Source organism: Sus scrofa, chromosome 4 (assembly GCF_054392235.1).
Source record: "Sus scrofa isolate SSC_HxYL_T2T_F1_AM1 chromosome 4, Sscrofa_HxYL_maternal_Yorkshire_Landrace_v2.0, whole genome shotgun sequence".
NCBI classification, from domain to species: domain Eukaryota; kingdom Metazoa; phylum Chordata; class Mammalia; order Artiodactyla; family Suidae; genus Sus; species Sus scrofa.
The window spans coordinates 121,034,857-121,062,033 of NC_139386.1; the positions used below are offsets into that span (position 1 = coordinate 121,034,857).

Genomic DNA, 27,177 nt, shown 5'->3' on the forward strand with positions numbered 1-27,177 from the left:
CAGGCTGAAGTCCTGTAAAATTAGACTGATGCAAGACAAATGAACAAAAGAAAAGCAAACAGACGCTTGCTGGCATATGCGTCATGAACACATATGGAAGCACTCAGTGATGAGTTACTCAATGGAGTGGTTAGAACTTGGTCAGAGGAACAAATACATTTTGAGCAGGATAAGAACGTCAAGTTTTCAGTGCTGTAAATTGTGGGAAGGCAGATGTATGGGAAAGTAATAGTAGATAAAGGTTAGTTGTAAAGTTTGTTGTATAGATTCCTTTGGTGCCTGCTTCTGGCTCTGGACTATTAGGAGTCTAGTTTCTCTGGTGATTAATTTTTGTCCTTTCTGGTAGAGAGGGGGAGAAAAGACACCTTTGTAAATATGTGTCCTGCTTTTAAGCAAGTATGGGATGGGTAGAGAAATTTTTTTTTTTTTCTATCTGCTTCTATTCAGTTGCCTTCAGTTCCAAACACTTCTTATGCCAAAGTGGCATATTTGGGGATAACATATTCTACCACCTTACACTATCTGGTCTTGATTCTTACTTTTTCTCTCTTTCTGCAAGAGAGTGTATTAAAATTAATTTAATGTGCTATACAGTATCATTTGGTTTCTGTAGGTTTTCAAATGTCAGACTATATTTAATTGTTTATTTATTAATGGAAAGATTGATGAAGTCACAACATTTTCAGGCCTCTGTGTCATATATAATACATGAGTAAACAAACCAAGGGTTGAATACAACTTTTTGATGAACTATAATCTCTGACCTTCAATCTCTAAGACACTTTAAATTACAACGGTGCTGTTACTCTGTGTTACAGGGGGAAGTTGGTCAAGTAGGTCCAAGAGGAGAAGATGGCCCTGAAGGGCCCAAAGGTCGAGCAGGTCCAACTGGAGACCCGGGTCCTTCTGGTCAAGCAGGAGAAAAGGTTAGTGAACAACTTTAGATTCGCAGGTTCTCTTGCACATAATGCTTCATTATCATTTTAGAGTGTTTTTAATTACTCAAGATATAAATCTAGAGGCTTTTATTAAATTTTAAGCATATACTATTTAGAGTATAATTATGAGATGGTCACTTTTTTTTTTTTTTTTCTTGTTTGGCCTCGGCTGCACCATATGGAGGTTCCCAAGCCAGGGTAGAATCTCAGCTGCATCTGTGACCTACACCACAGCCATGGCAATGCTAGATCCTTAACCCATGTGTTAGGTTGGAGAACCAATGCTGTCAGGAGATAAACCAGATCCTTAACCTGCTGCACCACAGCAGGAACTCTGAGACAGGCACATTTATCCTCTTTTACTCTTCCTTATTTTATAGTTTCTTCTGCTCCTCTTGCCTATGCAGAATCAGCCACTGTTAAAGTTGTTCTATATTAGAAGTTGAGCATTTGAGGGAGTTCCTTGGTGGCCTCGCAGTTAAGTACTCGGCATTGTCAACTACTGTGCCTCAGGTTTAATCCCCGCCCCGGGAATTTCCACATGCCATGGGCATAGCCAAAAACTTAAAACAAAATTTTTAACCCAAAAAATAAAAAAATAAAAAAAAAATAGGGAGTTCTCATCATGACTCCGTGGTAACAAACCTGACTAGTACCGATGAGGACGTACGTGGGTTTGATCCCTGGCCTCACTCAGTGGGTTAAAGATCTGGCGTTGCCATGAGCTGTGGTGTAGGTCACAGATGTGGCTCGGATTCTGTGTTGCTGTGTCTGTGGTGTAGGCTAGCAGCTGCACTCCGATTTGACCCCTAGCCTGGGAACTTCCATATGCTGCATGTGTAGCCCTAAAAAAGCAAAAAATAAATAAATGAATAAAAATAAAAAAATAAAGGAGCAGACAATTCATTTAAAAGGTTGAGAGTTTGAGTGTGATTAATGAAGGATGAAAGAATCAATGAAGACTGTCTACTTACTGTTTTGGAACAAGTAGTATCATCTTTGACTGTCAAACCAAAACACCCATTTTTCACTCTCTCCACTTAAATATATACTTTTACAGGATGAGTGTTTTAAAAAAATACTAATGCTTAGTAGAACTTCAAGAAGTTTTACATTTAATCTGAGGTGAACTCAGGCATCACTATGCTTTTAAATATCCCCTGATACTATTACTATTCATTGTTTAACAGCTGCCTGGCTATATGCATTATGTCAGAAAATATTTGTAATTGTTACATTTACATGCAAATTGTAATATTAAGCAACATTAAAATTATGCCTTCATAGAATATTTAGTGTATTGTGAACATTTTATAATGAGTCTGAAGTTAAATTAAGAAAAAACTAGAGGAGCTCCCATTGTGGCACAGTGGAAATGAATCTGACTAGGAACCATGAGATTGTGGGTTCGATCCCTGGCCGTGCTCAGTGGGTTGAGAATCTGGTGTTGCCATGAGCTATGGTGTAGGTCGAAGACGTGCCTCGGATCTTGTGTTGCTGTGGCTGTGGTGTAGGCTGGCAGCTACAGCTCTGATTAGCCCCCTAGCCTGGGAACTTCCATACCTCTATATGCTGCAGGTAGGGCCCTAAAAAGACAAAAGACAGAAAAATAAAAGTTAAAAAAAGGAGTTCCCATCATGGCGCAGTGGTTAACGAATCCGACTAGGAACCATGAGGTTGCAGGTTGGATCCCTGGCCTTGCTCAGTGGGTTAAGGATCCGGTGTTGCTTGCCGTGAGCTGTGGTGTAGGTTGCAGACATGGCTCGGATCCTGTGTTGCTATGGCTCTGGTGTAGGCTGGCAGCTACAGCACCGATTCGACCCCTGGCCTGGGAACCTCCATATGCCATGGGAGTGGCCCTACAAAAGGCAAAAAGACAAAAAAATAAAGTAAAAAAAAAAAGCAGAAAAAACTAGAAATAGCTATGACAAGTGTTATCTGATTAGGTACACTAAAGGAAAATATAAATAATAATTATCTCTTGGTGCTGTAAATCAATTTCCTTTTTTATATGTGTGTCTATTCTCCAATTTTTTATATTGAGCATACTACCATTCTATAAAATATTGAAATTCTGTGCTATTTAAGAAAATTATCATCTCTGCCCCTTATCATCCTGTCCCAGAAGGAAAATATATAAAGATTATATAAGGGATCATGACCAGAGAAATAAGAAAGCATTTTCTCAGGAGTTCCTTTTGTGGTTCAGTGGTTATGAACCTGACTAGTATCCATGAGGATGCAGGTTCTATACAGACCTCACTCAATGAGTTAAGGATCCAGCATTGCATAAACTGTGGTCTAGGTCCCAGAAGGATCCTGTGTTGCTGTGGCTGTGGCTGTGGTGTAGGCCGGCAGCTGTAACTCCGATTTGACCCCTAGTCTGGGACCTTCTATATGCCCCTGGTGTGGCACTAAAAAACAAACAAAAAAGAAAACAAACAAAAAAGAAAACAAACAGAAAGGAATCATTTTCTCATGTCATTATGACTTACGAAATGTAGCCATTCTTCTACTGTTTCACACTCCTAGTTGCTGTTTGTGAACTGATGAGTGTGCCTTTGGTCAGGGGAAGGACAGGATAGGGTTGGAGGGACAAGGGCTGTGACCCTTCCACTTAAAGTGCTCACTTCCCAGTGGCTTAAGGCTGTTCTAGGACCTTCTCCTTTTCTCAACCCTACTGTATTTTTTGTAAATGATTCACAAACTATGCTGAGGCACTTTACCCTGCAATTCTTAATTTTTAATATTTCACCACTGTTTTTCCTTTCATTGAGCTGCCTATCACCATACTGAAAATACAAACAAATTTTCTCTCTGGATTTATTTTTAAAGGACTCTAAAATGAATGAATTTACATGCTAATGTAGTAATTAACATAGACTACAAAAGTTTTGTGATGATAATTAGGGAATTTCATTAACCTTGAAATCAGTGGCATAAAACAAGGTATGATAAATTAATGTATCCAAGGGGACATTATTATAAGTATGCTTCTTAAGGCTTGTTTGAATATGTTACATCTAAAGACTGCTTACCTATGCAGTGTTGATCTTGAATCAGACAACTGTTTAGTTCAGTCAATAATAACAAGGTTATAAACTATATTCCTGATTTCTCCCCTTGCTTCGTCCAGTAAAATATTAATTTTTGTACATAAAGTCCTGACACCTTTTAACTTTATATATCACAATTTTGGATTTGCTTTTGGTTCTATTCTTATTTTGTTTAAGTGTACAGAGGAAATGCTACTACTTGTTTGCTAATGTTTAAGACTTTGATAAATAACATTTTAGATGTGAAATGAGCATTCATATGTTCTTAAGGGAAATGAAATCACAGTAAAATTCCACAAACATATTTTATTCATTTATTTTAATTTTCTTTCTACTAATATTTTTAAATTAATGTTTTTTTAGGGGGCCAATTTTGGAAGTGATGCATTTTAAACCTCTTAGTATTTGTTATAAATCTTTGGACTTTGTTAGAATTTACCATTTGTTGTAGCACTTTCAGATTGAGAGGTAATCTAATTGCACAGGAACAAAATAGTTGCACATCCAAATTTTCATCTGTAGAAATGAACACTGCACAAAAATCATCATTATTTAGTTATATCTCTCAACATTTGGTATTAGTTATGCTAGATTTATTCAGATGTTTGAATTAAAAAAAAACTTTCCTCAAATTACTTTTGAATTTCTTAATATGGTTATTTAAACTTTCCCCATAAAGTTTGCTTTACATTTACAGTGAGAAATTAAATAATTTATCAAAAAAGATTAACTTTATTTGGAATGATAAGATCTACATATAGTGCTACCTCCACTAACTTTAAATAGTATTTAATGTTGATAAAACCTAGCTGATTTCTTAGCTGATTTCTTTAGTTCACAAAGAATCCTAGCATTCTCTTTACTTTCTTGTCCCCAAAGAAAGCCCTATCCCTTAGACAACAGGTTAAGTTAGTGAACATTAAAGCATTAGCAACATTTTTTTTTCTCTATTAAAGTTAAGAAATATAATGAAAGTATGGTAAGAACTTATATATCTTCAAGTGTGCAAATATGTGGTTCTAACTTGTAGGAAAATGACTCAAGTCATCATTTAAACTTAATTCTACCTAGAATTGACAATGATTTTTTGTTTGTTTGTTTAACTTTAGGGGAAACTTGGTGTTCCAGGATTACCAGGATATCCGGGAAGACAAGGTCCAAAGGTAAAATGATTAGCTTGATTTTTATTGTTTATGAATCAGCATTTTGTAGCTATACTTAAAATAATCACCTACCACCTACGTTTACCTTTTGGTTTGTAATATAGAGATGATGAATCCTTAAAATGTAATCTTACAAGGGGAAGGCAGAGGTTATGAGGGCACCTGGAGGTCAGGGTGTCAGAGAGCCTAGGTGATTATGGATTGGAATGTTTTAGAGAATAGGCATGAAAGGAAGGCATGGTCAGCCACTTCCTTGGAACTGAAATAAGACTATTCTAAGGCAGCATATTAATATATCTAGACATGTTAAATAGATGACAGGTGATGGATAATAGTTTTTTATTTCATTTCTAATACCCTAAAGGTTTGAATTACCACTTGATTTTTCTTTCATCCTCTTCTCCACAGAATTTGTTTCCTAGGGCTACTGTAACAAATCGTCACAAACCTGGTGACATAAACAATGGAAATTTACTTTCTTACAGTTCTGGAAGCTAGAAGTCTAAAACCAAAGGGTCAGCAGGCCCATGCTCCCTCCAAAAGAAGAGAATGTGTCCTTGCCTCTTTTAGCTTCTGGTGGCCCCAGGGACTCTCTGGCTTGTGTGCTATCTCTCTTCACCTGGCCTTTTTTTCCATGTCTGTATCTTTTCTTCTTCTTAAAAGATACTTGTCATTGCATTTAAAGACCACCTGGATAATTCAGGATGATCTCTTTTCAAGAACCTTGATTTAATTACATCTACAAAGACCTCTATTTCCAAATAAACTAACAGTCACAGATTTCAGAACATTTGAATATTGGATGTATTTTTGGGGGGAAGCATTCAACCCACCACATTCAATGCACTCAAATTCTTTTTTTGACTATTAGAAATATACCTGTTTTTAAAAATACACGTTTACCTAGGTGTACTAATTTTCCTTGAGCTAATTATAAAAATTTGTTAAGGTTTCATTTGATGCATTGACGAGTTACGTTAAGTGGTTAAATGATTTAATATATAAATTTTGGTTATTCATATTAAGGTAGTTTGCACATGAGATTATCTATCTACCATCTCTCTCTCTATTATCTACCTATATATTTATCATCTGTTTTTCCCTGTTTGATCCATATCCATTCAGACTTAACAGGTTTAGTATATAAGGATAAATCCTGATTGTAGAATAATCTGCAAACATATATTTATTAAAAAGTTTCACAGATAATCAGCAGAAAACAAAAATATCCTTCCTCCTGACAAATGTGAACTGTACTTACTTGTGACTCATCATGTGATAACTGGCCATGTCCTATAATTTCTCATTAAATTTGTCCTATAATTTCTCATTAAATTTATAAAATACATTTCCTTGTGTAGTAGGAGGTAATTGAGCCCTTTTAAAATAAGATTCATTTAGTCTCTAATTTAAAAATAATGCAAACATCATATATCTGTTTCTGGCTACAGTTAAATTACACTGATGAGTAATTTTTACCTTTTAAATATTGTCTCTAATACACTGTCCTGTTACCTAATTACCTTCCTTTCCAATGTCAAGCATTTTCACAAGTACTTTGAGTAAAAAGAGATAGTCACTGCCTAATGCACAACTTTACACTGTTCCTAGATTAGTTGGTAAATTTTGCATCTGATCACTAAATTGAATTTCAATTGTGGTGATGTTTTGACTTAAAAACAGAAAACTTTTACATGTTACATGAATGAGTGTGTTTTTTATTATGAGTTTATTTGATGTTCTTATCTTTTTCTGTTTTTCCTAAGCCAGTTCTCTGTTCAATATTCCTTGAGGGTTTTTTTTTTTTTTTTATTAACAAAATGGAACAGAATGACTAGAGAGAAATATTTCTTCCTAGAGGAATCAAACATCTTATTTTTACCCTTCAACCTAATTGTCTGAAATTTTGGTCTTTATTTTTTTATATGACTTTTCTTCATGGCTTTTCCTTTATGATCAAAACCATTTACATTTCTCAGTTCTAAAACAAAAAATGATGGGCACATCAAAGATCAAAGATAGCTTCACATTTTTTTCCTATATCGAAGCCAATGAATTTTGAATAGATTTAAGTCTTCATTGTACTAGAAAATAAATTTGGTTGCTAGCCCCTTTCAAGCAATTTAAGGACTATAGTTAGACAATATAATTTATCCAATATCTACTAGCAATATAAACCATAATGAGTATTTAAAAGATGTGCTGATGTGTGTACTTTACAGGAATAGCTTTTTCAAAAAGTAAAATCTATTTTAAAGTAGGATTAATTTATATTAAAAACAGTATTTGAAACAATTTTTAACATTTCAATTCACCAAAAGAACCAACTTCACCATTAGCATTTGACTTTTTTGCCTTTTGTTGGCTACTTATTTTTTCTGTTTAAAAGCAGATAATATATTTTCATGGAAATTATACATTTTGGTGACAATCTTCATGTGAGAAAAAAAGAATAGGCCCATATATCACAAACTGTTTCATAGGTGGATTGGATGTTTTTGTCTGTTTGCTATAAATTTCTTAGAGTAGAAACTATGTAAGAAAATAAATTTATTAAGCATGAAATTGATGCATAAGAGCAATTTGTTTGAATAGAGTCTAAAAATGTTTTTCTGTTCTATTGAAGACAGATGAATATTTGTCCCAAATTAAATTTGATGGAAGTGAATTACTTCCATACTAGATTATACTCACTTGTCAGGTTCCTAGAGTGGTCACGGAGTAATACTCTACCTGATAGAACTATCTGATTCTCTGTAAAGAAAGAGAAAAAGACTTTGAAAGCCCTTCAAAAAAATGTAGTTTGCAGACATTTTTTCCTCCCTTATGTGAGTATTACAATCCTAACAATTGTCCTCAGGTTGATCACACAGTGGTCTCTATAGGCATGGATTAGAAGATACTGCTAAGTAGATCATAAAAAGAAGCTTAGCAGCACTTACTCAGTTTGTCCATCAGTTCCTATGAGGCTTCTCATGCAATTTTCCTGACTTATGAAAAAAATATAAATTGATGACCATTCATTCTGCGTGTATCACCCAGATAAATTGTTTAAAATGCAGATTCTTGTCACCTGTTTCCAAAGAGTCTGTCTCAGTATGTTATGGGATTTGGTAGTCCATATTTTTAGTGGTCACTGCAGGTTATTCTGATATAAGGGAGCCATTTCTCACTTGGAGAAGCATTACTTTAGGGATAGTGCAGTCCAAATGAGTGTATTCAGAAAAAGACTCACAGACCTAGAAAACAAATTTATGGTTACCAAAGGGAAAGGAGAGAGGAAGAAATTAGGAGTTTGGGATTAATGGATACACACTATTTTATATATATAATAGATTAACAACAAAGACCTACTGTATGGCACAAGGAACTACATTCAATATCTTATGATAACCTATATTTGAAAAGGATATGAAAAAAAGTACAATACTTTGTATATGTACGTATAACTGATTCACTTTGCTGTACACCTAAACAATTACGACCTTGTAAAAAAAAAGAGCAAGAAATATATTCAAGTCAAAGAAGGCTTTGTTACATCTTCCTCAGTGCACAGGGAAGTGTGTAAAATCTTCATGACTGTAACTCTTCATTAGACATGTTACACGTTATTGCATTTAATCCATACACTGGTCCTAAGAGGAAAAGTGAGTCTTTGGAAGCTCCCCCAACATCTCCTGGGGTCTTGTAGTTAGTGGAGCAAGGATTGAATCCTAATCTGTCCTATTTCATCATATAATGATGAAGGAAATCAATCACAGTCATATTCAGAGAAATCTCTCAGTAAATGAAAATCTGGATATATGAGCAAGGGGGAATTATATTCTATTTGTAAAATGTAGCTGTTTGTGGACTCAATTATGTAATGCTTTTACTATACTTATTACATCTTTAATCATTATTTATTTTTATCTATCATTGTCATTTTTTATACCTTGCCTTCCTTTACTCCAATTAACTACAAATTTCAAAGTACCTATAAGATGCAGATAACTATTCTTATTTTGCAGAAGAAAAAACCATGCTCAGAGGGGATAAGTAATGAACTAATCCAGCTTACTTAGGTGAATGCATGAAAAACATGTCTTGAATTTATGTCTTTGGAATTCCAAAAAGAGATGGACTGTCTGGCTTAGACTCTCAGCTAAATCTAACTAGCTTACAGAGAAGCTGGAAAATTTTTAATCTTTATGATTTGATCCATTTCTAAAGTATAAAAATAAGCAACTAAGAAGTGATACATTTAAGAATACAATAATGTTAATTAGGGAAAAACATATTAAGAATATAATAATGTTAATTAAGGAAGATTCATATTAAGTATTCATATTAACATGAAATTCATATTTAATATTTTATAATTCATGCTTATGGAAAATAAAACTCTTCTTCAGAGTTGAAGCAAATATGTAGAATTATAAGTCAAAATTTATTTTATATGAAATGTCTTTAATTGCTGTTTTCCAATGTGAGAAATGGTAACATTTGATGATTTTCTTAAAGTTAAAAACTAAAATATTTTATCAATTCATGCCTTCAATGCTTCCAGGATTTCAGATGTCACTGTAAGTTCATTTTAAAACACATGCATGGAGGTTGTATGGTAGCTCAAAATTATATATATATTTATTTTATTTTATTTTATTTTGTTTCTTTTTGCCTTTTTTTTTTATAATTTATTTTTTTCCCACTGTACAGCAAGGGGATCAAGTTATCCTTACATGTATACATTTTTTCCCCCACCCTTTGTTCTGTTGCAACATGAGTATCTAGACATAGTTCTCAATGCTACCCAGCAGGATCTCCTTGTAAATCTATTCTAAGTTGTGTCTGATAAGCAGATTTGAATACCACCAGCTTGTGAGAACCACTGTGTTCCAAAAGACTTTCAGCTTGTGGCTAAAAATGTTAGTTACTAGAGTCATCACTTATTATTTTTATTTTTGTAGGGTTCCACCGGATTTCCCGGGTTTCCAGGTGCCAATGGAGAGAAAGGTGCACGGGTATGGTATAAAAGCATATTGTTCAGGACTGTCTAATCTAAATGTTCTGCACCCACACTTTACTGTGATACAGTGAGTACTGAAACTGGGTGACCTGTCTTTGGCAGGGTGTGGCTGGCAAACCAGGCCCCCGGGGTCAGCGTGGTCCAACGGTGAGTGCCTTGCTTTCAAACAATGCTTTTCATTTTGTATTTTCATTTTTCAAAATAATTTTCTTCAGAAATAAAAACCGATGCTCTACCTGTGGACCTGCTTGGAACTAGACCAATTTCATCTTTGCTCTCATATACAGGGTCCTCGAGGTTCAAGAGGTGCGAGAGGTCCCACTGGGAAACCTGGTCCAAAGGTACCATCAGCACTTGTTCCATTCGGGCTTCGCTGTAAGTTCCTCTTCCGGAGGATGGATGCTACTGGAAGGAGTCAAAACTGATTTTTCTTTTCTGTTTTTTTGTTGTTGTTGTTGTTGTCGTCGCCAGGGCACTTCAGGTGGTGATGGCCCTCCTGGCCCTCCTGGTGAAAGAGTAAGTATGATACAGTCACATCACATAAAGTAAGGGTTAGTGTTTTGCAAGTGCCTTGATTTCTGGGAAAAGTTGCATGTGTCTAGAGTCATCCACAAAATCTAGTCAAGAGTTTAAAAATTCCTGTTCTTTAATTTTCTTCTCTGAAAAAGACCTAATTGGTTATGTGCTACTAATTTTATTATGAAATGAGAGAAATAATATATGTAATTGGCCTGTAATGTTAGTTCTTAAGCCAAAATACTTTTTTTTTTTTTTTCATTTAAATACACATATAATACCTAAGCCTTCTCCTCCACTCCTCTTGTTTTCCATACTGATAACTCACTTCATCCATGCAGATGGTGGCAGCATTATGCTGGTAAAATGCAAGCTACTGGTAGCCATTAAGTCATAATCGATCTACATTCAAATCAAGATAAAACATCTATTCCAGTAAATAGAAAAACTATTTAGTAAATTGATTTTCAATTGATATAAACTAAAGCTAAATACACATGCATAAGCATGCCCTTTGTTTGATTTTTTTTTTTTTTTGGCAAAATATAGCATTTTTGTAGCCAGATTTTTTTGAAAGCTGTCCTCTGAAAGAATTTTAAGTATTAATTCTGTGTTACTATCAAGGACATTACATATTACTTAATATTCTATAATTTTAATATTATGTAGACATATTAGACTATTTTGTATATTATTTTTTGAAATTTGTAATATATATTTCACCAAAAGGAAAACAGGTTTTTTGGGGGTTTTTTTGTTGTTGTTTTAGGGCTGCACCTGCAGCATATGGATGTTCCCAAGCTAGAGGTCTAATCAGAGCTGTAGCTGCCAGCCTACGCTACAGCCACAGCAATGCAGGATCCGAGCCCAGCTGAGTCTGAGACCTACACCACAACTCATGGCATCGCTGGATCCTTAATCCACTGAGTGAGCGAGGCCAGGGATTGAACTTGAACCCTCATGGTTCCTAGTCGGATTCATTTCCCCTGTGCCACGATGGGAACTCCCAGAAAAGAGATAAACATATAACTTAAAACTGAGAATAAGTAAATTTTTTTTGGAATAAATTTTCTATTTGTGACAAATGTCAGCAGATAAAACTCAAGAATAAACATTTAATTACAGTGGTTTCAAGGCTTTGGTTCAAATTTAATTAACTTAAACTTTCTAATAAATGTTTCTCACTGTTGATGAGTTATTCCCAAATTAAGCTCATCCTATACATTTTGATTTTGTAAATAATACACACTTTTGAAATATTTTATGACCAAAGTCATCTTAATAAGAAGATACAGCTAAGTTAATTAAAATGAATCATTAAAGGGAATAGAACCATTTAACAAATCATAGTGCAACTAGGAGTTTTGTCTTTAAAGCACAAACTATTCTCTTTTACATGTTTGCTTATATATTCCAAAATTTCTTGATCAACTGTAAATCATGTAGAGTATGTCTACATGATTAATACAAAGAAAATGTGTCTACATGTCACATTATTTTCTCTGGAGAAGTGATTTCTAAATATTTCTTTTTCTTAAGGAAATTTAAATTCAAAATCAAATTTTATATGAAAGAAGCAAAACTTTAGAAAACAAATGACATTTTTAAGAAATTAGTATACCACAGCTTTCTATATAGCCTAAAGAAATACTATTTTTATAGTTTTATAATTCTGGATTTAAAATGTTTTGTTTATAATTTTCTTATTATTATGATAGAAATTTAAAAATGATAGTTTTATATTTTAATGAGAGTACCTAAATTTTTAAGTCCCAAAGATTTGCCAAGCTAATGAGATATGGATCTTTTAATGATATATCTAAATTTGAAGTTCCTTTTTAATTTTAAGATAAGAAGCTGGTAATAGCATAATTCATGCTGATTTCTGAATGAGCATTCGCTAAAGAATAGTAATGAGATTTCCTGTGGGAAGGCTAAATTGATAAATTGCAAAGAGTAAATTCTATTCAAGATCAAATTTAGTAAACTTTATTTTTTATTTAACTATAAATAAATCCTACTCTAATTTTATTAAGAAATTTTATTTATATTATCTTCCATTTTATATATATTCCTTTTAGAAATCTAATTCCCATGCTCTGGTCATATAAAGGATTATCATTTACAATGTTTTTCTCCCATTAATGTAGTTGTAAAAGAGTCTATGCATTTTTAAAATATGACTGCTAAATAATATGGTTAAATAAGCATCAAGTAAAGAGCAATATTATAAATGTATGTTTGAATTGAATGTTAATGAGAATAATTATATAATAAAGTTCTTTTCACCTTATCTTCAAAAGGAGTGTATACTTAAGTAAAATGAGCTAGTGACAGCCTCAAAAATAAATGCATTTTAAATACAGAGATTAGTTAGAAGTATCCTCTGTGGCCTATTTGAAATAGTCACTTATTTTTTTCTTTAAATTTTGTATGACAAGGGTCAGAACATTTATAGAATAGAATTTAAAAATAATTTTTCTTTTTGGCGGCTCTGGAATTGAAATATCCTTCATTTATGGACGTTGGTCAGTGTTAACACTGGATATAATTAGTGTTAAAAACAGACTGTCTGGAGTTCTCTTCATGGAGCAGCAGTTAACAAACCCGACTAGGATCCATGAGGACGTGTGTTCAATCCCTGGTTTTGATCAGTGGCTTTAGGATCCAGTGTTGCAGTGAGCTGTGGTGTAGGTTGTAAATGCAAAAATGTGTAGGTTGTAAATGTCCTAGAGATAGAAAAAAGGCTATCTCTAGGACATCTTGATACATCTAGGCACTATTCACTTTTAAGATGAATACTCAATATTTGCAGTGTTCTTGAGCTAAGACCTTTGAGGTAATGCTCAAGTTTGAGTGCCGAATTGTGTAGAAATCCATCATTTTGCTTCCAGATTAGCACAGATTATCCTTTTGTATTGCCATCCTGGTATTATGGTAAACAAGCTGTGCTCTATGTTGAGTTTTATCTGTAGAAATAAACTGCAGAGTATGAAGATATACCTTTTAAGGTATATTCTTAAATTCTCCCACTGCTTTTGCTTCTCAGGGTCCTCAAGGACCTCAGGGACCAGTTGGATTCCCTGGACCAAAAGGCCCTCCTGTAAGTGACATAGTTTTCCTTTCTCCTTCTTCTATTTATAATGTTTCCAAATATTTCAGTCACAGTTTATATATCAAATAATTTTATAATTAGGAATCTATTGTATGTGTTAAAATGTATATAGAATAATTTTAGATACAAATATTGATAATTCGTATAAAAACAAAATTGTGCTTTCTAACACCAAAAATATGTTTTCAACTTCTGAAATTTATCAAGTTTTCTGAATATAATTTAAATATATCTGATTAAATATACTTTCAAAATACATCAAAACTAGAACAATGTGAATATTATTCTCAACTCCTACTGTAATAAATGTTATTGATGGTATTAAAAATCATTACTGAATCTTAAATATTTGGTGTACCAATTTCTTTTTCATATTCCATTATCCAATGTATCCTTCTTCAAAATGTCACTTCCTAAATACCCTCCAACATTCTGATATACTTATGTCTCATTAAGATCTATTTATTTGTATTCACTATTTTTGCCTCTATAATATGCTCTTCTAAGAAAATGTAATGATAATCCTTCCTGAATCATATCTCTTTTATAAAATTTGTTTAGAACAATGCTCTTGAATATCTTCATCATATGTTTTCACAAAGTTAATTGTAATCTTTTAATTTCATACTTAAATATTCATGGGAATATAGGACATGCTCAGTGCTCACTTTTCTTTCTCTATTTTGGCAACACATTCAGTTGTGTATAAGAGCTAGAATCACCTTTGTCTTGTTCCAGTTTGGCTGCTATAACAAAAATACACAGATTATGTAGGTTATAAACAGTAGAATTTGTTTCTTAGGGTTCTGAAAGCTGGAAGTCCCTGATTAGGTAGGGTTAGGATTTCAACATACAAATTTTGAAAGGACACAAACTTTCAAACCCTAACACCCACTTATCCAAGGAAGCTGTTGTCAAAGTGTGGTCCCTGGACCAGAACAGCAGCAGTACGTGTTGCTAGAAATGCAACGTCTTGTCTCCGCCTCAGTCACCCAATCAGAACCCTAGGAGACGGGCCCAGTCTGTGTCTTAACAAACTCTCCAGGTCATTTTTATGCATCCTAATGTTTGCTAACAACTGCTGTAGTTCTGAGTAGGCAGTGCTATTCAAACTTTAATGACATGCAAATCATGTTGGTATCATGTTAATATAGTAGATTTTGATTCAGTAGGTCTGGGGTGGATCTTGTCCTGGCAAAAGTCTAGATGAGGCTAACGCTGCTGCTCAGTGGGCCATACTTTAAATAGCAAAGTTAAAAAATACTTTGGCTGAGAATAATATCAACATAGTTTGAGTATGATTTACTCTGTAGGAAACTAAATTTTCAGTCCATGATTTGAGAACCAAATGTTTTTTCAATGTAATATACAAATAACTAATTCCTAGTAAATGATAACTCGCAGTTTTGCTCATATCCTGGATATTTTTGTTTATAGCACACTGATAAAGATTTTGGCTGAATATTTTAAACTGATTTTGAACTGAATCTTTTTGACAAAACCACAACCACATGCACTTGTATAAGTGAGGTTTATTTTTCATATGCTGATATTTCAAAAATTGTACATCCCAAATTTCTAATTTCTAATAATTATATATAAAAATACTTATAGTTAACCAAATACAGTCCAATAACGATCTTGCATAAAGGAAATTCAGAAGATTCTAAATTAAGATTTTACAAGTTTAAAACATATTGAAGGGAATTCCTGATGTGGCTCAGTGGGTTACAAACCTGACTGGTATCCATGAGAATGCAGCTTCAATCCCTGACATTGCTCAGTGGGTTAAGGCTCTGGCATTGCCATGAGCTGCGGTGTAGGTCGCAGACCCAGCCCGGATCCTGCGTGGCTGTGCTGTGGCATAGGCCGCAGCTCTGATTCAATCCCAAGCCTGGGAACTTTGATATATGTTGCAGGTGTGGCCCTTAAAAAAAGGCAGAAAAGAAAAAAGAAAAGAAAACTTGTTGAAAATCATATATAAATAAATAAACATGTCCTCCAATATTATTTACTGAGTTTGAATAAACCCCTGTTTTTCAGATTACATTCTTTTCTTGGCTTTTTTTTTTTTTTTTTTGGTCTTTTTAGGGCCGCGCGCATGGCATATAAAAGTTCCCAGGCTAGGGCTCAAATCAGAGCTATAGCCTCTGGCTTATACCACAGTCACAGCAATGTGGGATCTGAGCCACATCTGTGTCCTACACCACAGCTCATGGCAACACTGGATTTTTAACCAACTGAGCGAGACCACGGATTGGGCCTACATCCTCATGGGTACTAGTCAGGGGTGTTTCTGCTGAGCCTTGATGGGAACTCCTTGGATTACATTCAAATGTGACTTTAGCTCACATATTTGAAAAATGAATTATTTATTATGAAATACTTAAATGTTGAAAGAATCGCTTTTTGCAATAATTTTAGACACTGTGTTTAATATTTTATCACTAACGGTCTTGCTTTATTGCTGCAAACATATCAAGAAAGGTTGCTATCTGTATTATAGTGTTATAAAAAGATTAATACAAATAACTAGTATTAAACAGAGGATAATATGGATACTACTTGCATGTGATGTTTTTCACCCATTATTTCTGTTTTGTTCCAAATGTAGTATTAAGTCATGCAAAGTTGCATATACAGAGAAATGAACATACTGTTGCAAAAAAATGATTGTGCACATAAGATTCTTTCAGTATTTTATATTTTGAAACTATGTGCATAGATCATTATTTGGCAACATAAAATCCATTGATACGTATAACTTGAACAATATCATCATTTATATTTGTACAAATTGTTAAGAAGTTTCCCTCATGTAGTATAATTTTATTGTCAAAGAAAGCCATTTTTCCTGAGACTCTTTCAGTCCATTCCCTCATGTATCTTTCAACAAGTTGTGAGCCATTGATCATGCATGCATTTTGTCTCTAAGTATTAGAAGTGTAATAAATGCTTACATTTGAGAAGCATGCAGTATGGTTGGAGAGACAAGACACTGTTAAGGAACATTGCTTTCACTGCTAAACAAAATGATTTTTATACTCTATTTCTCTGACAAGTGAAACATTACAGCGTGAAATAAAAGTATCTATCGTTTTTCTGGCATGTAGTTTTATAACATACAGGAAAGAACTCTCTTCATTTTTTTGACATATTTTTTTTTTGACTTTTAGAAAGGGGGATTCAGGCAGATAGAACCAAGCTCCTTTTCCTGCAAATTAACTGATCCATTTTTATTATAACCTGGGAATGTATAATCATAAGTATACATACATAGATATATACACACATGTGAAAGTAAGTGAAAAATATATATATACATATTCACAAACACATGTGAAGTATGGATTAAGCACTTGGAATGTTCACATTTCGAGTCTATTAATCTCATGATAGTGTCAGCATATAGTTACCCAATTTAAGAAAAATTAACTTAGGTGGTTAAGATTTATAACATGCCTACTATCAGATACATTCTATTTATAGAGAAGTCAAATCTAGTGCCAATGTAAAGTGGAAAAAAATGTAAACGTTTATTTGTGTCTTTGCACAAATTACTTTGCTGTATATTCACACCCCCATTTAGATGAATTTGTTGTCACTGCCCTTCACTAACAACATCAAAGGAGCTGTCTATTTTATTAATAAAACCATTACTTTTAAATTAATGGCATGAAATTATTTGGTAATTTTTATGTTTTATTTTATTGGATAGTAGTGTGGGACTATTAAAATTGCTTAGGATTAATCACTTAGAATTACAAATACACACATAAAACAAGAAAAATGATGATATGAATTCTTTATAGAGTCTATCAACACTGCTCCCACAGGATAACAAGGAAAGGCATTAAAAATCATGTTACATTCATCCCAGATGATGTTATTTAGATCAAAGATCACTGTTTTAAAAAGTTGTAATACTTTGCAATAAAAGTACAATCTATACTTCTCACACCAGCAGTTATAAAGAGATAGTTAACTTTTATATTTACGCATTTGTTAGAGAACATGTAAATGGCTTATGCTGATTGCAAAACTCATCATTTGAGACGTATTTTAGTATGGTGGGGAAAAAAATGCCTAACTCATATTTATTATCCTTTAACTGTCAACCTCTATAATTTTAGTTAAAACTTTTTATCACTACTGCCCCCAATTGATGGCATATTTATTCCCATGTATATCAAAATGGTGACAGAGGACAAGATTTGTTTTTATTTATTGTTTTAAAATACTGAACCTAGGTGAAGTCCACCAGCAATCAACTACTTATTTATGTGTTTCGCCTCTAAACTGAGAACCGTATCTCATATTACCATACACAAACTGCCTAATATATAGACATGTAATGTATATTTTTGAAAGAAGGAATGCTTAAATGAGGTCCAAGAGCGTTTGGGGGACTTGGTTAAAAGTATTCCAGTTTTGGTCTTTTGGGCAGATGGCAATAGAATCGCTGAGATGATCCTGGGAAATGTGAGCAAATCACTGAGCAAGCAATTATCTTGTGAAATATTACAACAGCTTCAATTAGAGCTAATAATTTAACCAGTGTATCAGTGAAGATGAGATCAGGGAGCAGAGCCGGTACTAGTCACCGTCAGGACGTCTTTCTCCTGACATGTTGTAACTAACCTAGAAAAAGTCTTATTCCAGGGGCTGTCTATGAACATGATCTTACTTTGAAAACAAGACTTTTTCCAAACTCAACATACAAAGAATTCACATTCTTTTTAATGTGAAATTGATTTTATTTAATATTTAGCATGTCACCAATTTGTGACACATTTCTTATGGTCAAATAAGAATTTGACCGAGGTTGAAATATATACTCATTTAAATAAACTTTCAATGAATGGGCAGCATAGCTTAGATGTTCAGTTTGTGTAGATTTATCTACTCTTGAAGCAAAAGCTTTCTGTAAATGCTGAACTTTTTCCTGTTCTTCCTGATGTTTGGAAATGAGTTCATCCTTCTCTTTCACCTATAGCTTCAACATAACAGTGGAACAGCAAATAATGAACAGTTTAAGTAAATAAGTAGGCTTATTTAAATAATTAACATATTGTGAGAAGTACACCTGTTATTAAAATGTTGTTATTAAAGTGGTCATTTCTCTTCATGTATCCAGATTTTCTCACCCAAGAATATCTCTGTACCTATTTTAAAATTTGAACTTGATATTTAAATGGTTTCCAAGTAGGATGAATAATCCACCATGCAGTCCAAAAAAGCAATATATTTCTACTAAGTATCTAAAACATAGGAACCTCATAGAGTTGTTTACTTTAAGTACTTAGTTATGGCTTCATTAACTTTTTCAATCATGACAAAGACGGCACTGTTTACAGAAAGTGGTTTGCTCTCTAGTGTTTAATAAACATTATGCTTCAAAGAGGGTATTTAGGAAAACTTCCTGAGAAAAAATGGTCTCGATGACTTCTAAAACTGAGTATTGTACCTTCTTTCCTTTACTTGAAGCAATTGAGAAGTAAAATGCCATTGTTTATCAAGTTTGTGTTTCTTTCACATTCTTGTCAGTTAGAAGCTAAGGCCACCACTAGAGGGCACTACCTCTCTATTATCCAGGTGTCTATGCACAGGAAATTGAATTAAGAACCCAGCACCACAAAGAGGGGAAAATACTCATTTGTCAAGTATCGAAGAACTAACATTTTTACAAAATAAAAATACAAACATGTATGAATATGCCCTTTCAAAAGACAGATGCTAATGAAATAAGTTAAATGTAAAATGTTCAGATTACAGTTGTATAGTTTTCTCTTGGTTTCAGTTATAACTATAGAAGTATACTAAATAGATATGCACACATACTGTCATATATAGAATCAATAGTAAATCAAGATAGGATGTCTAATGAAGATATAATAAGACTGTCTAAAATATTACATTTAGGTTATAAAATAATTTAAGAAATATTTGGTGTTTAATTTTTGTGATTCCAGGGACCACCTGGGAAGGATGGCCTGCCAGGACACCCTGGGCAACGTGGAGAGACTGTAAGTGACCCCAGGCTTCTGATTCTCTGGCACCTCATCCTTTTACAGAAGGATAACTTTATTATTATATGGCAACTACTAGGTTAAGGACAATAGCAAAATTAGTTCCATTTAATCCTTTAAAAATATATTTAAAAATGCATAAATAGACCTATGTTTGTATCTAAACCCCTAAAGGAATGTGCTTGAGGAAATGGGATGTGACTTGATTTGATTTTCCTTCTTTTCAATAACAGTACTTTAGGGATGAATTGACAGAAAAGACCTCATGATCTTTTCAATAACTTCATAATGTTGTCAGCCTTGACCCTTTCACTGAAGTCTTTGTTTACAGATATGGTCCACCCAACCCTTTCACTCTTCCACTCTCTAAAGGAGACACATTACAATAAGCCATGCAGACAATACATTCTTCTATCCAGAATTAAGGAGGAAATATTTACTGATGTCAGAACCATAACGCTGTAATTAGCCTAGAGCTATGTCAAATGCGTTCTCTCTTCTCAAGTAGGAAAACGGAAGTGGAAAAAAACATAACTTAAAGTACAAGGACTATAACATCAAATAAAGTATCTGAACACGTATGTGTCTAAGTGATGTGGGCAGGGGGGAAACTAACAGCTCAACTACAGTTTAAGAATCCTGCTGGTTTTGTTTATTTTTTCTACCACTGTTACCAAATTGTGTATCTGGCTATCACAGTGGGATGGTAGTCTAATCAGAAATCATCATGGATTAGCATGTTTTCTTGGAATCAATTTTTGGCTCTTAACATTGATTAATTTTATCCAAATTTCTTAAGGAAACCACAACACAGACTGTCTTTGACTATGTGGCTCAAAATTATCTAAGGGTATTCTGCCATCATGAACACACATTTGGAGTTCATTTGAAATATATGATAACAAATCTGAAAACATGAGGGATTTTCTGCATAGGAGAAACAGTCTCTCAGGGGCAGTCAATTCCTGTTTTGCCTACCAAGTGACAATTCTTAGTGTAGCAACTTCTTAGTTTTATAGATTATAAACTTCAAAGTCTTGAACTATAAAAGCAAAATCAAGAATGATTTAGTGAGACCAAAGAGTAAAATTGTTTGGTTCTCCTCTTGGGAATGACATATGCATGAAGAGCATAAAATAAGCTCTCTACAGGATAAGCCACACTCAAATTTGCAAATACGTTCTCATTCAAATATTGCAGTCAATCATTTTTAACTAAGTCATGCTGTTACTTTTGGGGAATAACTCTGAATATTTCCAAAATGTCTTTTGAGGAAGGCGTACCTAGAGAATTATCATTATAAAATCCCCTTTGTCTTCAAGAGTTTCTGCTTCCATCCAAAGTTACCATATTACATATAACATATAAAGTGGAAAACTGGCATATCAGCTAATGATTCTAGAATGGATATTCTCATCTAGTAGTTTCTTATAAACAAAGCTAGAATTATTTCTGGAAAATTGTATTTCTGATTTCAAATCCACTTTAAGAGCACTGGTGAGTCACTCTATAGCCAGGAACCTTCTCTCTCACTTTGTTCAACTGGTATTCAAATGATTGCCTTGGACAAGAGTCAGAATCTAGGGCAGCTATATTTTGGCATATATGTCTTTCCTTATTTTAAAGAAGAAATTATTCTGTTACATTTGATATTGGTACCCATTCCAAAATCCTTGGGTTGAAGGTTCATTCTGACCTCTTATGACTTAAAGTTTTTTAAGGCTCCTAGGAATAATTAGAGATATAGCTTTCATTATACTGAAATAGCCAACGTTTGTCTCAGAAACACAAGTCCAAACCAGCATTGATCGTAGAAGTGATCAGAATAAGAGTTGTTTTTTTACCTCCCATGTATAAAATCCATTTCTGTTTTCCGGGATTTTGAAACATAATTTAACTTGTTATTCTAAAATTAAATAGCAAGTACAGTCTTATTGTATGACAATATTAAACAATCACACTCCATTCTGATCTATAAACATTTTCTTATACATAGTTTATTTGTAAGAGCCCTAGTGTCAGATTTATTAGATACTTGCAGACACTCTAAATGTTTTGAATGAGCAGGCATATGGTCAATGCTGTTTTCCAGATCCTTGCAAATCTGTCTCCTACTCACATATGCTAGCACACTCTTAGAATGTCTGAGTACAAGTCCGGGTAGCAGATTTCTCACAGGATTTCATCAGTTAACCATTTACTTTTAATAAACTGATTTTCATAATTAATTACTATGAAATAATAATTCAACTCACAGTTACTAAGGAAAAAACTTTATAAGACCAACTTATTTAAGTTCTGAATTGGGTTTACATCTTGATGTCAAACTTTGTGACTATAAATTGGGTAAAAAATAATCTAGACATAGAGAATAGGCCATGTTAACATGTGGTGCATGACTATTCAGGAAAAGTTGAGAAAATAAGCCTGACGTGTCTTCAAAAAAAAGAGGTGACCAAAGTGACAGACTGGGCTTAGATTTTATAGACATGATAATGGATATTTCATTATATATGTTTAGCAGAGAGTTGAATAGATTTGCCTCTGCAGAATGGTAGCAAGTAGGCAAGTGAGTGAACCTGTCTTGAAAAACTGCAGTGGTCAAGGGAAGTGTTGAATATAGTTTGAATAAGACAGGTCTACTGGACAAGAGAGAAGAAGCTGGGTTTCAGAGAGGTTCTGAGATGATGTGGTAGGATTAGATGACTGAGCCTGACCACTGAAGGACAGTCTGAGATCTGAGGTCACTCAGGTTAATAAAGGCAGAAAGCAGAAGCAGAAAATGAAGGGAAAGGATTCATCTAGTGGGAACAATTTTCAGAATGTTAAGTTGAGAAGAAAACAAGGGAAGGCATTGGGAATGTCAGTAGGCACTTACTGAGAGAATTTTAGAGGTTAGAGGTTGAGAAAGGGTTTGTGGCAGAGGAGTTGATCAGCATATAGACAACAACTGTGGTCATGGAAGTTATTGAGATCATCTAAGGAGTAGGTAGGATGTGGGACTAAACTCTGTAAGCAAATCATGAGTAAGAGGGTGCTGTTAGCTCTTAGGGAAAAGAAAAAAATATATATATAATATGAAATTACACATATATAATTTATAAATATATATGTTTAATGTATACATAAATTTATAAATATATATATATTTACCTGAGTGTGTGCAAATTTCCAAATCAGAAAGTTTCTGAAGAGTTAAAATAAAGCAGTCAAGCCACTACCTTGTTTATAAAATGTTAAATAAATTCTGTGATATATTTCCCTTGAATTGATCTATTTTGCTGTCCTGAGTGATAGTTCAAGTAGAAATCTGATGGTCTTAAGAATTAATCTATTTTAAGAGTAGGAGAAATTTGTTTTCTTCCCCTATAATGTCAATGAAGATAATTACAAATACAGATTCTTTTCCTTTATCCTTCTTTTAAGTTTTATTTTTATAAGTAATTTAATCACAATTATCTGGAAGGTTGTGATACAAGCCTGGGGCCAGTTTCTGCCATTTGCTTTCTAACTTACTTCTTTCTAATTCGACGTTATGGTGAATAAAACTTTTGCAAATACTGTTGCTTTAATTCAGTTCTTTGGCAGGTTTTCCTCTCAGTATTTGGAATCTTTTTCCAACTGTTAATGTAAAGTACCTCACAAGAGAACGAAACTTGCCAGTCATAATACAGTCACGCAAAATGAATAACTCACGAGTCTAGAGAAATATAGATACCAGAATATATGCCCAAAGGCCCTGTTTAGTGAGTACATGCACTCAAATCTACTGGATTTTATTTTAATGATTTCATTATGTGCCAGGTACTTTTGTAAGAATATTCTTTGGGGTTTTAAGAAAGTACACTGATAAAATGTTGAAATGATTATAAATCATGTGAAGTATTCTTTCTATAAATATATTTCTATATCTTGTTTATTATGTGAGATTGTGGAATGCAGAAAAGAGAAATGCATTAATATCACAGACTGTAGATTTACGTCTGTATAAAGAACCAGTGGACTGTCTAAATGTCTTTCTTAAATGTCTAAGTCATCATTTATGTCATCCATAAATGTTTCTAGGTTAAAATGTCTATGTTGTCTGACACAGTGAAGGAGGGCCAAGAACACATTTTTGTTCTAGCTTCATCCCATTTTCTTATTTTCCTTTTTAAGCTTAATGAAAGTAATCATAGAACTACAGCTGAAATAGCAAAGGTGATAAATGTTAATTTTAAAGAGAACTGAAATATAATAACTCATTGGCATTTAAAAATAAGTATTTTTAGCCTTAAGATGACTTTATTTTAATGTGAATTATTCAGCTATCTCAGATAATTTTAATTTATGCTTTGTGTCCTATATAGCTTTTACAGATGTTGGGGTTTTTTTGTTTGTTTTTGTTTTTTTCTTTAGGGATTTCAAGGCAAGACTGGCCCTCCTGGACCAGGAGGTGTTGTTGGACCACAGGTAAGATCCATTATTTTATTTCCCTAAGAAGATTTATTTTTCTGTTTGCATTTTCACCTTGTCTAAGTTGTACAAAATTTGCTCATTTTATAATGAAAAATTTTAAATTAAAAACTGTGTGTTTTTATATTTTGGATAGCATTTAAATATAAGCAACTTGCTTACATCAAATGAACTTCAGCCAACTGTTAGCTAAAGCGATTATTCAATTGCCTGAATGCATAAAAGAGATGAATAAACTAAATAATGAAAATAATCCAGAAAGTTCACAATGAAGGCCTAATCATGGAATCATCTGCTAAAAATGCCAAAATACTTTAAACTCTCTTTTGGTGATTTCAAATTATACAATGACTTCAATTTTCTGAGGATAAATTAGATTTAAAGGTTTAATATGTTAGAAATGTAAAACTTTTAATAAAATTTCTTCTAAAATTTTAATATTTGTAATATGTTACATTTCTTAAAATTTTTATCTTCATAACAGTGATTTCTATCAGTAAAAAAATGTTAGTTTATGATCTTTGAGTATTTTGAAATAATGGCAAAGACAAGTAGCTTTTTCAAAATAGGTGGCAGAAAGAATCTCATATATATTGATGCAATATCCTGAATTATAGTATTAAATACTTTTAGCATATCATTCACTGGGATGGAAAACAATGTTTTTATACTGCCATAACGTGTCGAATGAACAAAACACATTTAGTTTACTCATTTGGAAGGTTAATAACAATTTAAAGCAAAAAAGCAAGAGCAGTTGAATGTGTTTTAATTATTTAATTGCTTTAAATAGTCTTTTCTCAACCTATACTTAGTTCTTAATGCATTGTAATCAAGCACACACACACGAAAACAAAAACCACATCTTCTTTCTAGGGATATGTGTGATAGAACCAAAAAGAAGAATTATTGGATTGGTTGATCCCTTTTATTTCAGATATCAGTCCTGAACCAAGGGAATTGCCTTTTCTATTTTATAAAGAAAAAACAGTATACAGGATACTCATTTTGCATACTTCTCTGTAGTGTGTGTCTCTGTGTGTGCTCAGCTTTCCTTTTGTTATCGGTTTTTGTTAAAAAAACAAAAGACAAAAAAAAACTCCCTTCAAACTTTCTTTGTCTTTGTTCCAAACAACTTAACAATTTTTCTGTGAAAAAAAGCTAACTGAAAGAATGATTCCTATTATGTTACATATCCATGTACAGAAATCGGTTTAGTCACAACTAGAATGTAAACATCTTGACGTGTAACTGGATGTTTCAGGACCACACATTTTTGAAAATTCATCTCTGCCCAATGCAGACATCTGGTTTCTGAGAACTGTGTCCTTTTTTGTCTCCCTACTTTAAGGCATGAAAGTAGCAGATGTTTTACTTAGTATGCATATTCATTCAATTATTATTCTTTATTGGTCCTTTTAAGAAAGATAATTTGGAGTTCCCGTTTTGACTCAGCAGGTTAAGAACCTGACATGGTCTCTTTGAGGATGCAGGTTTGCTTCCTGGCCTTGCTTATTGGGTTAAGGATAGGACATTGCCGTGCGCTGTGCTGTAGGTCACAGATGTGGCTCCGATCTGGCATTGCTGTGACTGTGCATAGGCCGACAGCTGTAGCTCCAAATTGACCCCTAGCCTGGGACCTTCCATATGCCCCAGGTGCAGCTAAAAAAGAAAAAAATTCAATAGCCTATTTCAAATGTAACCATATCTTCAGGTTAGGACAAAGGAAGTGATTTAATAGAAGCAATGTTGATTGTAATACTTGATACTCTGTTTTTTGGGGGTTTTTTTGTTTTCTTTTTGTGCAGTCATGTGAATCACTGCTCATTTTTGTCTCAGTGGTGATAACCATTAAATTAGGGTCAGTTTTGCATTCCTTACTATTAAAATTCTGATCATATATTTAAGGAAAAATTCCTCAGGGGAAACTGTTTATGCATTAATGATAAATTGGAAACTTTCAGCAATATAAAATTAAAGGAATTTAAACCTAGAAATGTACGCTCAAATGTGTTCCTTATCCAAGATCAAAAGGTAAGAATCTGTTGCATTTTTAGAAAAATAACAGAGAATGGTATTCCATAAGCAACTTCAGTAATACATTCCACTGTTTAATGACCTTAGCTTCTGGAAACTTTCCCTTTATATATCTTTAACTTAAATCCTTCATTTTGCTTTATTCTAAGCGGAGATAAAGAGCAACTGGTCACCATTCTCTATTTACACTTGAAAGCTCATTAAACTCTAGCACCACAAAACAGCACCACTCAGGGGACACATAAATGACCTGACATTTTTCACTTTGGCATTTGCAGCAATTTAAGGCAGTGGGCTATTTGTTTTAGTCTTTGGCTGGGAGGAACTGCCAACCCAAACTCCTGGTCTTTAGGATCCCCCTGCCACATTCTCTGGACTTGTCAAGTGAACATAGATTAACAACAGGGAGGGCTCCAATCACAGAAATTCCAAAGAGAATCACTTTGATTATTTGGGTTCCAGGGGACCTGAACTTACTATCAACCAGTGATTCATCGAACAGCTACCAGTGTGGTACCACTGCCTCTTTTACTTCTAAACTTATTTGACACCATATATAAAAAGAGGGAAGAGGATAAAATCATAGTGAAAAAACAGTTTTAACAATACTTGGTCTGGGGAGTTCCCATCGTGGCTCAGTAGTTAACGAATCCTACTAGGAACCGTGAGGTTGAGGGTTGGATCCCTGGCCTCGCTCAGTGGGTTAAGGACCCGGCGTTGCCTTGAGCTGTGGTGTAGGTTGTAGATGCGGCTTGGATCCCACATTGCGGTGGCTCTGGTGTAGGCCGGCGGCTGCAGCTCCAATTAGACCCCTAGTTTGGGAAACTCCATATGCTGTGAGTGCAGCTCTGGAAAAGACA

General features: G+C 33.7%; 1 protein-coding gene across 6 annotated transcripts in view; it reads left to right on the plus strand.

Moving 5' to 3' along the window:
• COL11A1 (collagen type XI alpha 1 chain) overlaps window positions 1-27,177 on the plus strand; it is a 526,061-nt gene that overhangs the window by 424,675 nt on the left and 74,209 nt on the right. For 4 of the 6 annotated variants that reach the window (XM_085023829.1, XM_085023830.1, XM_085023828.1 and 1 more), the window contains 9 exons: window positions 819-926; window positions 5,104-5,157; window positions 10,107-10,160; window positions 10,268-10,312; window positions 10,453-10,506; window positions 10,637-10,681; window positions 13,731-13,784; window positions 19,769-19,822; window positions 24,224-24,277. In XM_085023829.1, the coding sequence (XP_084879955.1) occupies window positions 819-926; window positions 5,104-5,157; window positions 10,107-10,160; window positions 10,268-10,312; window positions 10,453-10,506; window positions 10,637-10,681; window positions 13,731-13,784; window positions 19,769-19,822; window positions 24,224-24,277 (522 nt within the window). Of the gene's footprint in view, window positions 1-818; window positions 927-5,103; window positions 5,158-9,706; window positions 9,723-10,106; window positions 10,161-10,267; window positions 10,313-10,452; window positions 10,507-10,636; window positions 10,682-13,730; window positions 13,785-19,768; window positions 19,823-24,223; window positions 24,278-27,177 lie in introns of all 6 variants that reach the window. The other 2 variants (XR_014844630.1, XM_085023832.1) reach the window with 1 other exon arrangement.